The 19,099-nt window shown below is 39.8% G+C and overlaps 1 protein-coding gene across 14 annotated transcripts in view; it reads right to left on the bottom strand.

The window, feature by feature from the left end:
• The window catches only part of KMT2C (lysine methyltransferase 2C), a 198,959-nt gene that overhangs the window by 116,670 nt on the left and 63,190 nt on the right, over window positions 1–19,099 (bottom strand). For all 14 annotated transcript variants that reach the window (XM_030444333.1, XM_030444332.1, XM_030444343.1 and 11 more), the window contains 3 exons: window positions 5,464–5,670; window positions 2,216–2,355; window positions 784–893 (listed from right to left, as the gene is read on the bottom strand). In XM_030444333.1, coding sequence (XP_030300193.1) covers window positions 784–893; window positions 2,216–2,355; window positions 5,464–5,670 — 457 coding nt within the window. The remainder of the gene's footprint in view (window positions 1–783; window positions 894–2,215; window positions 2,356–5,463; window positions 5,671–19,099) is intronic.

The following is a 19,099-nucleotide window of genomic DNA, read 5'->3' on the forward strand; positions in this document are numbered from 1 at the left end:
TTGTAATGTATTAAAAATCTAAAGAATCGAGTAAAAATAAGTATAAGCAAGATCATGGGAAAACCAGCAAAAATTACACATATTTGCTGAAAGCAGAGCTGACTAATATAGAAAAAAAATTAAAATAATCTACCAGACGTGATTAAATATGACCAAAAAATACTTACAGATGGTAAAAACAATGTGAAGAGGCCTCCTCACCATTTTGAAATGGTATCAGAACATGACACCAGAAGGAGTTTGGCTTTTTCAAAGCTATCTACTTTTTCAAAAGCATTACCATTTAAAATTAGAAGCCTAAACACTTCCATATGTATTTCTATCAAAATTTAAAGTAACAAAATAGTGGTAATCAGAAGTTATCCTATAACAACCTACTTTTTGAAGCTGGTATTAAAGTAACTGAGAATTTTTCTACTATATTTGAGTCGTACAACTTCAGAATGTCCTCTAATAACTACTCCACCTAGCAGAGCATTTGCTAATTTGAACCAAAATTTTCTCTTGTCTGTATTTTGTTTTCATCAGCCAGGTCCCTTCTACATTCCAGTTACCTCAGAACTAATTAACAGTATGTTTCATGCAACTCCCTAAGTCTTAATAAAGAGTAGACAAGAGTAGATTTTATCATTAAGATCTGTCCAAAGAAACCCTGTTATTAATGTAAGCTCAGAGATCCATATATGGACATTTTTGGCTATACCTTGTGCTAGCCTACTGTCCTTTTATCTGCCCCAAGCCCTATTTTCTTACTGGATTGAGCACTCATGTCTTTTTACTCACTTCTGTGCTCCCTGAGACAACAGCTTTGTCCACGTTCACTGATAGCTGCTCTTCAGTCTGGCAGACTCCCAATGACCACTCCGCACAGCGGTGATGAGCCCAGCAATGACCTAATGCATCAGGAAAAAAAAAAGAGCTTTTGTTGTAGAAATCTGTCAACCACTTCTGTAAGCATGGAACTTGGTTCTAGTAGTAAATACTTGCCAATTAAAATGAACGGTCTCTTTTCCTCCTCTTTTTCATGTTGCAACATTTAATGCCCTTATTATCATACTCTACATGTATTGCAGCTCCTATCAGACACTAAATATACTGCAATTTTTTTGATATGTAACACATCTTCCTCTTCATTTCAGCACATTCTGTACATCTGTTTCTAGTATTTGTTTGTGAGACACAGGTGCAGAACTACATCTGATCTTGTGTTTCACTGTAGATAACATTTGCCTCTATATGTGCTCTTGACTTATCACTCCCAATGACCAGGCACAGATCTGTGTGTTAAAGCAGAACAAGCTCACATGATGCTTTAGAATTCTACACAAAACTCTTAAAAGCTCAAAATACAGCATGAGCAGAAATACCATATATATGACAGAAAACTGTGCCAATACAACAAACACATTGTAGATGCAATTAGAAATGTTTATCTGTGTAACAAAACAATCCAAAATCTGTGGAATTGAAAAGTTATTTCTTAACAGATGTTCCTAAGTCAGTTCTGGGAAAAACAATATAAATTATGCATACTTCCAAAGGAACTGAGACAGTTTTACACTTGATTCAAAATTATGCTTTACACTAACTGCTGAAATTAGATACTTGGTCAACTTAATCATTCAGCAATAAAAAAGACTTTCTCAAAAATGTCTATAAGGGCCTAAGAAGAGTTGTCTACAAATAATAACAAGTTTTAAAAAAAATCTTTATAAACCCCCTACTAATCCACACACACTATGGTATAACTATTTAAAATTAACCACTAAATTTAATTTTTCATTTTTAACTAGAGTTTGAAATGAGATGCCTCTACTGTTCTATCAATACTGCTCTTTTACAGTTTTCCTTCCCCTAGTTCCAATAACCCCATATTAGAAGCAGGAGATCAGATAAATCTACAGCTTTAGAATTTCAAGAATTACACTAAGCTGTCTCATTCCTCTTTCCTCTTCTTCCCAAAACAGAACCATGATACTGAATATATCACTACCTGAACATTTCAGCAGTAGATTACAAACATTTCCCCAAGCAAAGCTGAAAATTATTCTGTCCAATACTTGAAGACTGCACAAGAACACCACATAACATTGGCAAAAGCTCCAAATGCATCATCAAACACTTGACAAACACCAGAGCACAGAAAACCAGCAGCTGAAAAACTTCACTTTTAGTATAGACAATTACTAGCACACAGGAAAGCAACATTTCTTACCTGTTGGCTCAAATAAGGCTTGAACATCAATGTCATCTGGTAAGCCAACTAAACTGAGTTCATCCCAGAATTTGACAACCTGATCGTCAGAAGCAGTTTGGGTGCTTACACTGGTACATGATGCTACACTCGATCGAGATCTGTATTGGGGAGCAGAAAAAACAAAACTCAGGAGTGCCCACATTCTTTGTTCAATTAGCTGGATATTTGTTAACGATCTCAAACTCAGGGAAAGTTAATATAAATTTTTCTGAAAATTGTAAAACATAAATCAACGTGAATGAAAATCTTCATTCCTCACACTTTAGCCAAACACAGACCCCAAAACTCAAGTTTTCTGTTATAGATGCTATTGGTAAAATTCCCCTTTCCCCAGCCTGCTCTCTTCCAATCCTTCAGCACATACACTCTTTAAAGTCCACGTCTGCTTGATATTAAAACTTGTTCAAGCCTAGGAACTGACAGTCAGGTAACAACAAGCAGCCTGTGTGACTCTGGGAAAGAAGAGATGTTAAGGAACTAAACAGAGTGGTGTAAGTGGCAATTGCAAGCTGCAGCTTTCATATGGCTTTCTCCCTGCAGTCTTAACATCTGGTCCAGGGCAAAGCACTGACAGTATCCTCAAAACCCACCATGGCCAGAGGTGGATAAAATACAGCAGCTGTAGGAGGAGGCAGAAAAAAAGACTGGGAGGGAAAAAGCTGCTTGTAAAGAAATAACTTTATCCAACACCATGAAGATGTTAAAAAAAAAAAAAAAACAAAAAAAAAAACAGGGGGGAAAGCACAGACAGGAGAAAAGGCATGTGGGAGAAATGAAAAATGGCATAATATAAAGACTGTTATATTGTGGTGACATGGGAGGATCTAGTTTATAATTTTATTAATTTGTTCCCCAAATCTCTAATCTCTACCAAAAGCAATTAATAAAACTCAGACTACTCCATTAAAAAGAAAGAAGCTATGATTCCTCCTCTTTTATTTCCTGCAGGCAAAAAACTATCTTGGACAGCTAAAGATGTTCATTACTAACAAAAGAGACCTGATCTCATCTGATGCTTCAGCAGTTATTAAGAAAGGGAGTGTTGTGTTTTCTATTAAGGTTCTTTGAGCTTCATTATTCTCCCTCATTAATAACTCAAATGTGTGTGTATTTGCTGTTACTTCTGAGTTTCTAGAATTGAGACAGCAAAAAAAAACACCTCTCCCCTCTTTTTCCCTTTGCTCCCCTTCTGCTCATGACCTCTAAAAGACAAAAAGACACTGAAAAAGGACTTCCCACCCACAGGAATTTTAACCTGAAATAAATGAAACTTTCCTGAAACCTTCCTTTTCAGCTTTCCAGAAAACCAAGCATGCTCTACTTAAAAATTATATATTCAGAAATATATGGGAAAAAAAACCTAACTTGGGATGGGGGAAGCAACATCCTTCTTGAACAACCCAAGAAAGCATGAACCCTGTCATGACAGAAGCTGAACATCCACCTTTCTTCCCACCTCCCAACTTGCTAACTCCGGCACTGTTTACATTAAGAATCCCTTTACTAAGTATTAAATCACCCTCTTCTGCTCAACAAAGCTGTTCCTGAAAGCTGCCTGCATCCTGTAGAGTCACCCCTAGCATGAACCTGCTGCCCAAAACACAGAAGTTTAAAAGAACATTAAGAACAAAGCCAAATCCCAGTTTGGGAGTTTTATTAACACAAGGCGGGTTTATTAACGTGAACGCGTTCTCACAAAACCATTTTAAGAACACCCCAGTGTTCTCTGCATTTCCATCCTGTACAGAAACACTTTCTGTCCTGTTCTGATCTTCTGTATTTAACCCTTTGGTAAATAATATTTCATACGCCTATGAAAGAAGTGCAGCTGTCCAAGCAGAGGGGGCGATTTTTATTAGCTATAGGAAGAACCATTTTTCCCTGTTAGCAATACACAATGTGTATTTTTACAACACCGACATAACCCTATGAACCCCCGCTGTGCACCTGAGCAACATCAGCGAGCGCGAATCACACCGCGCAGCTTCTCCGTCAGAAGGCGCAGCCCCAGCGCTCAAAATCTTCACATTTGAAACGTTATGCTGAACGCGGCTAAATGAACGCGCATTAATTAAGCATTTTTACAGCGTATTTTAGTCAGATTTAAAGAATAGCGGCCCGGCAGGAGGCCTCAGACCGGCAGGAGGCCGCGGCTCCTCAGGCGGCTCCGCCTCACGGGCGGGCGCGGCCGCCACCCCCGTTATTGTTTCACTTCCCCGGCCGGGCCCCGCGGGCTGGCGGCGGCCCCGCTCCCGCAGCCAATCCCCGGCTTCCAGCGCGGCCCGGCCGGCCCCACAGCCTTGGGCCCACGGCCCCACAGCCTTGGGCCCACGGCCCCACAGCCTTGGCCCCACAGCCTCAGCCCCCGCAGCCCCGGACCTTCCACCATCACGCCGGTTCATCGGCCCACAGCCCCGGTCCCGCCGCCGAGCCGAGCTTCCCCTAAGGCCGCACACCCCTCACAATCATCCGCCGAATGAAACGGCGTCTCCCCGGCAGGGACGGCACCCACGGTGACAGAATCCCCACACCCACGGAGAAACTCCGGTGCAGACAGATTTGAAAACGCGGTTTCCCTGCCAGTCGCGCCGTGCGTTCCATCGCCAGACGCACCATCTCTGCAACAAAACTTCACCGCGGAGCTGTGTTTGCCTTCCTGACGTTCTGCAGAATTACCGAAAGGTGGAACCAACCTGGGAGGGCTCGGGACACTGCCCTTCTATAGCTAAAACCACCCTGTTGGGAAACCTGCCCAGGAACCCCAGTTCTAGAGGGTAAGAGACGTGTGCTGCGTGCCTGCAGCAGCAATGCCACCATTGCAAGAGCGGAGTTTGGAGGAGCATAACCCTCAACAAGATGGGCAGAGGCTTCTAATTACCCCACGCTACAAAATACATGAAGTGTTTGAAGTCCATTAACTTCTCCCCTTATGCATCCTTTTGCTTCAGCCTCATAAGTAAACCCGTGCTTCGCAGTAACTGTTTCTTTTCTATATTCCTTCAGAGTCAAGATTCTCACTGGAGAAACCAATCTTTGAAAAGCAGAAGAGGCGGCTGTTCCTATACTGTTTGTGTTGTGTTTGTTTTTTAAAGACAAAAAAAGAATAATCACAAATACAAGTTATTTGCCAAAGCATCTGTAAAGATGCTTCCTGAACTGCACACAAAACACCAACCCCCTTCTTATTTAATGAAGAATGGACTTACTTCTTCTGTCCTCTCTGTTTGCGTGGCACTGAGTTTTGCCTTGGAGTTCTCTCACAAGCTCCATCGGTGCTGTCGCTGGCTTCACTCTTATTTAAAGGCTGTTTTTTCCATGGGATAACGTACCCAGGAGTTGGACTGAATTGTTTTAAGTCTCCTTGTCCTAATGAGCTCCGTTCTCCACAGTAACAAAAGGCGCAGAGTTGTTCGCTGTGAAAGGGAAGAAAAACATTTCTTTTTTGGGGGTGAAACAACAGAGGATACTTCATCAACTTTCATGCCAATATAAACCAGACAATGAATGCTTTTAAGTGCTCTCAGGTATCAGAATTCAGCATTCAGGAGCACCATTTCCAGCTCATTTAAGGTTTTTTGTTCACAAAACTGTATAATTAATGAACAAATGCACATATAATCAAATTATTGATACAACATTTTGTTCAAAAACTCTGTACCTCTAGACACATGTACTGGGAAAAGCACTGGAAAACGGAGCAAAAGAAAAAGAACGGGAGGAAGGACTTAAGACACCCATCAAATGAACTCAGCATTGCCATCACAGATTGCCATCACATCTGCCTGTTTGAACAGTTAGAACATAACTTCATGTCTACCTTTCTCTAAGCCCATACCCCTTTTGTGTAACAATGTGCATATACACCAAAAAGGTTTAATGAATCCTTGGAAAAAATGGAATAATGAGGAAAAAATCACAGCAATGGCTGCAGTCACACACATCAGGGAAATGAGACACAAATCCAAATAGTCTCCTTTTATATTTAAAAAACAAAGTGATGCCTAAGAGTTTTACAAGAGGAAATGTATATTTTGAGAACTGTGACTGCTACAATGTCCCTGTACCATTTGCAATTATGTTTTAGCATGCATAACATAGCAACAGCATTGAATTGACAGCTCTGACAGCACTCCTTGTGTCACATCATATGGAAGCTACTGAAAAATATTTCTATAATAAACATATCCACAAACTTAAAATGTGAACTTGTGCAACTAATGCAGTTTGCATTAAAGTAAGGCCATTTAACACATTTTTTTAATGCTTAAGTGAGCAGTTCTGTTTTCTTCGTATTTATGCCCTGAAGACCCTAAAAAGATGCCTCAGGGAATCAGGCACTTAGATAGAGGCTTGGTTTAGCCCGGATCCTTTTTAAATAGCTTTCAGTGCATCTGTAAGGTGGCACATTTGGGTTTGGGGCATTCTGTGTTGGGTGGGTGACTGCAGGAAGGTCATGTGAGAGGAAGAAAAAACCTTAAGAAATACAGAGTGCCCGTGCTTTTCAGTCAGGTGAGGCAAGAGCAGCAACCAAAAAAGGCAAAAGCAGAAAAGGAAAGTTCCAGATCAGAAGAGAAGACCCTGAGAATCCAGCAAGGGCCTTTCGATTTGGTTTAACATACTCTGTGCCTGATCTTTCTGACCTCACCACAGAGCAACACTATGGAAAAAAAGAGAAGAAGAAGAAAAGAAAAAAAACCAAAACAAACCCCCAAAACAAGTGGGTGCATAAAATGCTTTTGAACTACTCTATTATAGTACTGGTAATAACTGACAGCCAGGTGAAGGGAGCAGCAAGTCACAAGCCCAGAATGAAGCCAGTTACTTTTACTTATGCTCTATAAATAGGATTGCACTTTCCCTAAGGCAGAAAGACCTCTGGGGACATGGATGTTGGTAGGCTGGTAAAAAAGGTCCCATGCATTGTATTCAAATTAAGATCCTACCTGTTAGGAAATATTCATCCTCACATTCATGGCCTTGGCCTCACTGATCCTGCCAGAACAGTACAACAGTACTGCCTCAGCCAGCATAACCCCTGGTGTTGAAGGTAAATGTCTGACACATTCATAGAATCCTAGAAAGTTGGGGGTTGGAAGAGATCCCTAAAGATCATCTTGTCCAACCCCTCTGCCAGAGCAGGGTGACCTCCAGCAGGTTGCATAGGAACATGTCCAGGTGGACTTATAAATGTCTCCAGGGAAAAAGACTCCACAACCTTCCTGGACAGCCAGTGCTCTGTCACCCTCACAGTGAAAAAATTGTTCCTTTATTTAAACAGAACCACCTATGCTCCAGTTTATAACCATTATAACCATTCCAGGAATCTTTAGAAAAAGATATCCACAGATAAAAGGACGCAAAGAAAATACAGCTGAATGTAGCATAAAACAAGGAAAAATGAATACTTACAGCTAAAAAAGTATGTCTGTCTTAAAGTTAGTTTTCCATTTAATAGGGAAACAAATAAGTTACTATTTGTATGTTAGTGAATATAACTACTAAGCTACCAGTGAAACCTGATCTGGCCTCACAGGCAGAGTTTGTAGGAAGGGAAAGCAAACCTATTCTTGCCTTTGAGACTAGAGAGACTTGTGAGGAGATTTAAGAGATTTAAACAGGCAGCACCATGGTATACAAATTACACTAGTTACAAACACAAGATTATCCACAGTGGAATAAATAATTACTCATACATCCTGTTAGGACAGACTATCACTGCTCATTTAAAGACTCACGGACAATTATGAATAAATAAAGGTCCTTAAAGTGAAGTCGTGGCAATTACCTGATAATGTTAAGGTTTATGAAATAGAAATACAAAACAGCAATTTAAAAAAAAAAACCCACAAAACTTTTCAAGCAGCTGTAGCTGAAAAAGGAACACAGAGGTAAAGCTGATATTTCTGGAGCCTGTAAGGCAGCTCAGGTATCACAACTTCCAGCAGTAGCTTTCTGCAGGCAGAGTGAAGTGAAACAACAGCAAATTTCACAGCTACTCTGCAGCGTGGTGTGGACAGCTGTGAAGCTGTCAAGAATCATATGGTTTGTGCTACTGCTCCTGCTCCAGCAAAGCTGGGGAGAGAAGCTGAAGCAAGTGCTTGGGCACTGGCTGTGAGGAGGGGGCTGGGGGAACCCTTTGCTAGAGGTTTGTGAGCAGACAGATGCAGAAAACAGGAGCAGCAGAAGATTCCCAGACCACAGCCAAGAGACTGTGGGGCTGAGATGGAGAGGAAGGACTATAAAATGGGGAAGAAAAGGTTTCACACTTTCAAGGGTGGGTAAGCAGAGGGGCTTCAAATATATCAGGCACCTAGATACCTAAAAATAGCTGGTGGCAGCAAACTCCCTGCCTGGTATCTGGATGTTAGAGAGACTCTGCAGGAAAGCCATGGTCCTCCTCTTCCCCACTTGTCACCTTGCTGATTTGCCATGCAGTACAAAGTGGCCATTGCTGTCACGTAAGCCTTTTAGGTTTAAGCGCTCAGTAAATATTTGAAGTTATGTCTGGATGGGCAGAAGGTAGCATTTTTTTATTCCTATCATCTGAAGACTGCAGGAACTACTTACAAATCCACTTTCCATATGTCAATATGCAATTAGGGGATTTAAATCTGTGATGCAAGAAGAGCTCTCATATTGAAGATAACGAAATTGAGATACTGGCAACTCTTAAGATCAAACCCTAGATCTGTTATCATAATTAGCATATTTTCAGAACTGGCTAATTTGGAATGGGATAACAAGCAAGAGACAATGTGTCACATATCTTTTTATAAGCTACTAAGGATAAAAAGAAAGAGAAAGCTCACCAGTACTACATTTAAGATATATCTATGCTGCTCCAAGCCAAAATAAAAATTCATCATTATTTGTAACATCAACCTAATCCCTGAATTTTCCCAGAACAAATGCTCCTTCTTCAGATAGTTTTAAAATTTCTCATGTAGTTTATTACTAGTTGGTTCTTATCTAAGTCACCTCATCCCAGAGTGTTCCTGTATGCATAGAAACTTTAATACATGAAGCAGGAAAAAATATGCCCAGAACAAACCAGACACACTAGGTTTAAGGGAATGCAATAAGAAGCAATGAGGCTAATGCCTGAAGCTCATGTCTATTCCTACCAAGCCATGTCAGGAGATCCAGACTTGGATCTTGATGCCCTTTCTAACAAGAAACATGTCAATCTCTGCACTCTGCCAACCATTTTCTTCTAGAAGTTCTTATTTCGTTGAGTTGCCTGCTCAGTGCCTCTTCCTCACACAGAATTTGCTCACCTGACAGAAATCTGAAGATGCTAAAATCCTCCCCAGCCCACATCACAACAAAGAAAAATGAAATACCCACCAGCCAGTAAATCCTGGAGGAAGGGAGAAGAACAGTGACTATTTCCTCTACTTGACTGATGACACAGTCATTAGGACTCATCCTTAAACACAGACTTTCCCATTGAAAGGAGTTCATTTCAACACATGCAATATTGGGCAACCAGTTGCACAATATTAAATTACAACCAGAGAAGATGAAACATCTTCTGGCTTGCTTGCAAATATTCCGTTAAAGAACTAAAGTAAAACTGATAATCTCCAAAACTTTTTTTTTAACAGAATTAAGGCTGACCATGAGGATTACCAACATTTCAAGCACACCAAGTGCTGCTGTAGCTATACTCCCAAGAGTAAGCAGAAGCCCCTGGAAATGACACTGGGGTATCCTGTGTCAGCCAAGGCTCCTTGACAATAAGCAGATGTGCAGGCTGACTTATGCAAACATGTTTTGTTTGTGCAGTGTCTTGTATCTCACAAATCTACACTTGTGTCTGCATGAGTATGGTGCTGTAAAGCTCGTGGAAACGTTCGAATCATCCACGTGAGTCAGTGAAACCCCCAACAGTACCAGATGTGAGCATTTTTCATACCTGACTAGAAGGGCTTGACCATCTGCAACGATATGGGGCACTGCTATCCACCTGAAACTCTGTGTATACAGCTGAGGGAATAAATTTCCTTCCTCATTTTTATAGGAAACACTTCCATCAATGTCACCAAGATCCCTGTGCAGCTGAATAGCAAGGAAGGTGGCAAGTGGCCTATGCTGCATGACTATTGGTAAGAAGCTTGAAGTTATTACCACCCTTTTAGTGGTGAAGGAGGTAGAATAAAGAAAATCCTGAGGACATCTGCTCTGCAGAAAACTGTTAAAAGTCCTTTAACTTTCAGGAGAACATGCAGAGGAGAATCCAAGTATCCTGCTGAGCTGAAGAAAAGTTGTGAACAGCACAGGAAATACAAACTTAGGAATTCAACTCGAGATACTCTCCTCATGTTTTCTCAAATGCCTCCCAGCCTACTGCAAGACACCAGTTCTCAATGAAGTTTTACCTTGCACTCACCTTCTCAATCAATGTAATTAAAAGCAGAGGTCATTGCTCTTTAAACAGGAAAAGACAATGGATTAGAACTGAGAATACCCAAGGCACTCCAAGTTCAGCAAGATCCACTATAACCACTGCCTTAACATTAAATACTAAGTTACAGATGATCAGTACTGCCGTTTGCTATGAAAATCATTGCACTAAAGTTAAAAATAAAATAGAAAGCATAAAAATAAAGATCCAGTTCATTCACACTTTGGGTTGAAAAAGAAGGTGAAGAAGGTATCATTTGATTTTTGCTGAGTTTCCGTGTTTTTAGAGGAATTATGCAATAATTTTTCTCGGTGTCTGGAAATGCCTTCAGGATGTCTTTTTCACACTCTAGCATTTTTTGAAAGGTGAAACTGAGAAGTATAAAACCTTGGGTTTTGTCGCCAAAGTTGTTACAGAAATTTAAAATGTTTTTAACACCTATTTTTCACAATTAACATTAAGCTTTACACAATGAAATGGAGTATTTGGAAGCAAACCAGAACTTCAGAGCATTATTTGTACTGATTTCTGAAGCACACTGATGACAACTGGCCTTGAGAATTCCTCACTTACCTAGCCTTTTTAGTAGTTTCAGCATAAGTTAAAAGCCTAAATTAAATGCAACAGGGCACCTAATATGTATCTAGCTATGCTAAGTTGTGCTAACACAAAAACTACCTTGCTTTCAAGCTTGTTTCATGCTGTTATTAAAATAGTAAATTGCTTTTCTCCTTAGTGAAGATGCACCACTGCCTCATTTATGTAAACTCAAATTAAGACCCACAAGCTACATTTTAAGTGAAAAAAAGATTTCTGGCTTTAAACAATGCCATGTATGCATCAGTGTATGTTCTGATATATGTGTGATATTCACAGAGATGGAGTGATTGTAGAACCCAAGTCTTGAGATTAAGCCTTTCAGCTTCATCTAAATATCCTGTAAATATCTGGACATCAATAACGAAGTGGATTGGAAGGACACAACCCAAGAAAACTCTTTAGGTGAACACAACAACTTCACATTGGTTAACCACCTAATAAATCACCTTGCTGAATGAATGATACAGAGAGAAGGATGAAAAGTGCAACATGGAGACACCACAAAGAGAAAGATGCAGAAGTTCTCAGCTGCAAGCTACTTTTAGTTGTTTGACATGTGAGGTGTTCTCCTTCCAATAGGAAACTAAATCACGGAACAACTTGAAATTCTGAAGTGGTTTAACACTATCACACAGAGTTGGTTTTGAAATAAGTATATAACTTCTACCACACAACTTTTAAAAAAAGGAGGGAGTTTATATGAACTTCAGGTGAAGAATTTTAAAACCTCAAGTTTGCACAAAGCAATTAAACTGCATTAGACAATAACTGCTTTCCAATTTTTTCAAACCAGCATAGATACAGTTCTACAGCCATATAGTAGGCTTAAAGTAGCTCTTCTCATTTGAAAGGAAGAAAACATTAACCTCTAAACACCACGAACAAAGCAAAACATTTCACTAGTATTTAAAAATTGAAAAACATGAAAATGTGCTCTTATCCACTACCTCTGGGTATCAGCTTTAATCAAAACTAAAGTTAAAAGCTCTGTTAGGATTTCACAAACCCTAAATGCAGCAGGGGTTACCAGAATGCCAGGGCTGAATAAAGTCAATTTAGAGGTCTACTCCAGATCCATCTAGAAATCATTCTTTAACATCCAACCAAACTGACTCACTACCACAACCAAAAGCCTCACACAGAATGGAACTGTGAGCACACCTGAAGGGTGACACTTCAGACAATCTTCAGAGGTGATTTAACCTGTGAGTTCTCAAACCCAAACTAGAATTACAGTCACCTGCATCTTCAGTGTGCCTCTGTGCCCAAAAAAGTATGGTCTGTTTAAGCAAACTCCCTCTCTTTGCAAATCAACTTAGATCACAGCAAAACTGCATAAACATTGCAGGCAACTTCAAGGACCTCAGGAGGCAACATCTTATGAACAATAAATCTTAATCTTAATGACCTGAAAGCTACTGAAGTTTAACATATGCCAAGTCAGCTTTAAATAGTAGCTTTTTCAAGAAAGTTTCCTCAAAATTGTTCAGTCATATTAGGGAATGGAATAACATGCTGTTCTGCATCATTCAAACTTTGCTGTTCTTCTTTGGAAGTAAAGTGGGGTGCTTTAGTTAAAGCTGTGCTGGGTCAGAGAAAAGGTCCACCCAACCTTGTATGGTCAGTGTTAGAAACAGGATAAGCAGATACATAATTAAAGAGCAGGACAAACATACCTGTGCCTCCCAATACTTTCATTAGTTCAGCCTCCCTATATCAGTTGTGATTCCTATGCTCAGTAATTCTGTTCATGAGCTTGCCCAGTCTCCTCTCAAAATCACATAAATTTTCAGCAATCCACAACATCCTTTGGCAAGGATTTCCATGTCACTCTGGACAACTGCCTGGTGTGCAAAGAATCACCTCCTTTTATTTTGTATCTAGCCCTTTTAAGTTTGATTTGACAACACTCAGTTTCTTGCATCAAAAGAAACAGAACAATCAAAATAGAGCCACCCTCCCCATACCCCCTGTGACTTTGAATCCTCTTATCTTCCTCCTCTGGTCTCTTATAGAATTAAGAGTCCTAGATGGCTCAGCTGGAAGCTACTTCAGGTCTTTGATCAATCATTCTGCTGTTCAGTGAAGCTTTAAATTTTTACTATATTCATTTTTGAAGTTACAGATTCACTTTCTGTAACCCTATGAAAATTAGTCCAAACTTGTTTCTCTAAACACTTCTTACCTTCCCAAGTAGATAACAAGCAAAACTTCAGCCCACTGAAGCTACAAGGACAAAAGTGCTGTCTTCACTAAACATGCTCCGTTCTTTCTCAGTCCCCATGTGCAAACAGCCTCCATGTACACCATGCTTACCCCATGAACAATCATCCTTCCAGCAAAGGTTGGAGAAACTCACAGGGATCATCTCTGCAACTACAGCTTAGGGATGCTGTGAGTCCAGATTTTGCCATTTAAACTGCCTGTACCTTCAGTCAGCTGGAAAATGGAAGTGAAGGAAGGAATGATGAATGAAGGGACAGGGCAGGACAGAGAGCTTGCTATGTGAGGGAACTGGAAGGTGGGGGGGAAACAGGACATTTGACTGTGGGAATAACACAGATCACAGAAAGCCAAAGAAAGCAGGAAGAGAACAGAGCATCAGCTGGCAAGAAAATGAACATGAAAATGGAGAAAGGGGTGAGAAGAAATATCATGTCCCAGACACCTGTCAGAGAGCTACCAGAAATGGAGGGAAGGAAAATGCAGATCAGACAAAGAGCCAAAACAGAAGAAACTGCAACCAGGTGGACACTAAAACAGCGATTAGGACTGATGAGCAGAAACTAGGATTGGAAAAGTATAGAGAATGGGAATATGATGAGCTGTCAGTAACATGAAAAAGACAGGAGCCTAACAAAGAACCCTGAAGGTGAAAAAAAGATGAACGTGACATTTGGAAGAAATGAGCAAGATGCTGTATTCACTCAACAATGGAACAGAACTAAAGATCCCAGACTCATAACATCACTTGTGATTAACAAGTATCTGTGCAACCCTCTGACAAAGCAGGCACCCCATCTGCTTCTGAGCTGGTCTGCTTGCATCACCATGTCACAAGTAGCGCTGTCTGTCCTTCAGCATGGTCTGACATGATGACAACCATGAAAACCTCCTCATGGGATGCTTCTGTCTGTCTGACTACCTTCTCACAGAAGAAAGAAAATCTGTCCAGTCAACAGACCTGACATGCCAATCTTAGGCTTGCTGCCCATTCGTGGCAGGACAGACCCAGGTGGAGACAAACAGCCTCAGTTTCATGGGAGAGAGACCAAAAAAAATGCCTACAAACATTCGTGAGATGCAAAGAGCAGGACTCCAGAAACCTGGCAGGTAGAAGACACTTCTAAGTATGGTTTCTGTGGTTGGACCCATTTAATGCAACAGATTCATTGGAGGGGCAAAGATCCATGTAAATTAAAGGCCTGGTCATATGTGTCATTGATCATGGGTGTCAAATCCCACAAGGTACAAGTTCTATATGAGAGCACTGAGCACATTATAATGGTCACAATGTCAATTGTTCAACCTAAAAAAAAGGGCAGAATAAGGCTGCCTGTGAAACCTTTCTTGAACCCCATTTGTGCAAAACACCTTCTGTGCTTCAAGAATGATATGGACCATCTAGAGAGAACTCTAAACAGTGAGAAGAATCAGCACTCAAGAAAACATCATCTACAGAGCAAGTATGAACAAATTTGGGATTTCTGTTCTGAGGTAAAACATGCTGGGGAAATTAACTGAGAGCCTTTTGCAGAAATGTATTCTCCATTATCTTTAGTAAAAGAAGTAATGAGATAAACCCAGAGTGAGGAGAGTGTGGGTTAGATGTGAGGAAAGTGTTTCCAGCAGTAAAATCAAGGAAGGGAGTGGAAGGGACTGTTTAGAGAAGATCAGGACTTTTTATTATTGGAAGATTTAAGAGCAGTTTATGTAAACCGCTGTCAGGAATGACAGCTCCAGATATCTGTCTTGGAAAAGAAGATGAACTAGATTACTTCCAAAGGTCCCTTCCTGCCCTATGATTCTGAGATAAAGCTGCTTTAACAACAGTCTCTCATAAAATTCTTGAGTCACCTCAAGAAGAGATCTGTATGAACAGACAGGAGGGACAACCAGTAAATATTTAACTTTCTTCTCATTTTTCAGTACATGGTCTTAGTCTTTACCTTCTGTGTCCTAGAAGTCAAATTTGTAATTTCACTCTGGACAAGACTGATCATTGATATAATGCAGAAATATAATTTCACCCCTATTAAACAATTTATTTTTGTAACATGAAGGAATGCTGTCTCCACTTTGCAGATGCCGAAGTCAAGCACTGACTTGAGAGGAAGATACTGTAAATGTTTACAAGGATTTAGATTTGAAAGCATAATGGCAAAACTCTGAACTGATTTCAAGTGCCTGACCATGAGGGCTGTTCTCTGAAGAAAGAATTCTTGTAGAAAAACAGCTGTGTAAAACTACAAACTGCTTCATAATATATATGCATGAAGAAAAATAATCAGTTTTAAAGTCAATATTAATAGCTGGTATCTCCTAAAAGACATATTTTACTTTCCAACTTTAATAATTTTTGTTTTGCTTTGTTCACAAATCAACTGATATTCTCCAACCACTTCTTTTTGATGGAATAAAGCCCTTCAGCCCTCCATCTACAGACTCCAAACTTGATCTTAGAAGCAGCAACAAAATAAAGGGGAATAATGCAGTTGGTCTGGAATGAGAATTATATGTTTTCTCCAACTACAAATGAAGAAGGAAAGCATGAAGGTGTATTGCCAGAGTTTGGTTTTTTTTGGGGTTTTTTTTGTAGTTTTAGCAACAGTCTCACAAGGACAGATACTAAGCAGACCAAAGTAGCAAAATCAAAAAGCAGAGTGAAATCTTCTATGTATTTAAAGAATGTTCTGACTTCATGATTATGGCAAAAGGACTGAAAATGTGCAATTCATGCCATTTACAGTCTCTGGAAGCATATGGAAAATAAAATTAATCAAAAGGTGTTTTGTTCTTTTATGAAATTGTGTTTCTAGGCCATTCTCTTTAGCTTTTAATGCTTGGAGCTGCCAATGTGGGAAAGAGGAGGAAGGTAGAAGTGGGCTTTGCTGTGAGTCGCAGCCGGTTGCTGGCTGCTCTCCCCCTGCTCCCTGCAGGCAGCACAAACCAAGGGAGCAGATTCCTTTCAAAGAAGCTGGATTCCACTCAGCCGTAAGTCCTGAGCTGACAGCAGCTTCTCACAAGGCTTATAGAAAGGGAACAACCAAAGGAAAAGGCTCCAAAACCCGTGACACTCATGATATATAAGAGCTGGCAGCATTACTTTTACCACTGCCAGGCTTGATAGTTTATCTTTGCTTGACGTTATTGCCCCTCCCCACATGTGGTCAATAATTCACTCATTCCTTCTTAGCACACACACACCTCACTCCCTTCAGCCCCCATGCCCCAGTATGGCTTAGATACTATTTATTTTAAGTGTTTATGGCATGTTGCTTTCTAAGCATTAACCCTCAGTCTCTGCCTCAATCCCATTTGGAGTAAATAGTTCTCTTAGACTCCCACATCCCACCTCAGAAAGGTTTCAACACTGATCATCTTCTCTCTCACCTTTCTCTTGGAAGTTCTTAGTTTAGCTTCAATCTCAGGAGGGATCCAGAGAGAGATAACACACAAGTTTTGGCTAATCTCTCAGCTACTGACATTCCTATCCTGGTTCTGATATATCCTACTATGCCCAAATCACTATTTTTTTCAAGAGTTAATTATTTAATATAAAAGACTTAATTTTATGCCCTGTGTCCTGTGCTTCTCTAACTCCTTTATCTTCATTACCAAAGACAGAAACTCAGAATTGTCTTATACTCACCTCTGAAAAAAAGTGATGCAAAAGTAGCTTCACTTACACCCACATCTACTTCTGGTAGAGGCTTTGGTTCTTTTTCTGTGTTCTAGGCAATTTCTTCACTGACTGTTACAACATACTCACATAATTTTCCTATGTCTCATATACTTAAATTTATTTCTAATTATAGAAATATTTTCACTGGATTAAGTTACTTACATTACAAAAAATAAAATCTTACCAAAAAAGAGATTAGGCTGATGAGTATGATGAATTCAGAAATCACCTTCAGAACTACATCCCCAAGTCACAGATTTAAAGTCTCTGTGGAATCACACCTTATCCTAAATCTTGGTACATTTCCACCCACCATTACACAATCAAACGTCACTGGTGTGTGTTATTTCACACATCATATTTTCTCCTAAGAAACCACAGCCAAGCCACCCCAAATCCAGAAATCCAGTCCTCCTACCCCTGCATGGCTCAATGGCAGTGTTAGCACACCACAGACAATGCTACAGATGATTGATTGATTGATTGATTGATCAAGGAGTCACAGATCAGAAGAGACTTTCTTCTGCTAGGTTTCAAGACACAGTGCCAAAAAAACCCCCTGAAATCTTCCCTCCCCCCCATCATTATAAGGATATCAATGCCTCCTGCAACACCAATTCTGGATCTAAGTCTGGAAAAAAATTACTGGGATCAGAGAAACCTCTGGCTCCCCATTAACTGTTTTCACGTCTCCTTAATATATTTCTTTCCAAAATGTCAGAGATAGGGTCTGACTACTGTTATTTTAATTAAAAATTAATAACTCTTAGCTTTTTAATGTTTTGATTGGCCAAATCAATAGGCCTGTTACAGTCTTTCAGTCTTGACTAATTGAGGTCAACACTTCCACTTGGCAGGAAGAGTAAGTTGAGGGCAAATAAGGGCTGGTTCAGAATCATGCAGAAGTTGTTTTGGATTTCTGTTGTCTAGCTTCTAAGAAACATGTTTATGGCTACAGTAAGTGTTGTAACCAGCTGTTCACAATAACAGCAAGACAGTAACCTTGAGAAGAACTGAGAGTAGCAGAAACAGCATTAAAACTTTTGCAAATTATCAAAACCAAGGTTGAATAAAGAACCAAGACAGCTGCTCAGTTCAAGGTGCTTTGTATATTTACTGCAATTTAGTACTAGCTTTGAAAAGTTCTGTTAAGAACACAAAAATCTGTGTATTTCATTTCAGTAGATCTAATTAATCAAAATTCTGTAGGAAGGGAATTATTATCAGGGAACTTAGTAAGTTTGTGAGCATGTAAAACACAAAAATTACACATGCAGCAAAGAACTGAAGTAATTTTTTGTGCATGGAAAATAAGTTCTGTGTCAGATTAGGAGGAAGTAAAATGATGAGGATGATTCTCTCCAAGTCTTTCAAAATATAATTACACCTGCAACTGTCTGGTAACTGGGAACAGAAGTCACTGCAGCAGAAGAGACAGCTATGGGATTAAAAGCTGCTATCTGGGCTTCAACAGAGAAGCTCTGCTAAAATTCTGTAATAATGTTTCAGCAGTGCTCATGGTGTGTTCTGGTTTTCCTCAAGTAATGTAATTAATACTTCATTAATTTAAATTGATAAGAAGTTGAAAAAAGACAAACTTAATTTTCTGTATTATAAATTCTGAAATAAGGAAGAACTCAGTAGAAATTACAAGAGATCTTTTTTTACTTTGTGCCTGAAAATATACACATACAAGCTGAAACTTCAGAAATAACTTTATATGGATCTGCTAATATATCATTTTTTTCAGTGGGAAAGCTTCAGTAATCACATTTTATCTGACTTCACTTATGCCTGCTTTAATTTAAACAGATATTATGCTGTAATTCAAAGGTTTACCAATGCACTTTGAGGACAACACTCAGGGAATGTGCTTTTCACCTTGACCTCCCTGTGTGTCAGTGAAGCCATCAGCCTCAAGCATGGGCTG

The sequence above is a fragment of the Calypte anna genome, chromosome 2 (genome assembly GCF_003957555.1).
Source record: "Calypte anna isolate BGI_N300 chromosome 2, bCalAnn1_v1.p, whole genome shotgun sequence".
Taxonomy (NCBI): domain Eukaryota; kingdom Metazoa; phylum Chordata; class Aves; order Apodiformes; family Trochilidae; genus Calypte; species Calypte anna.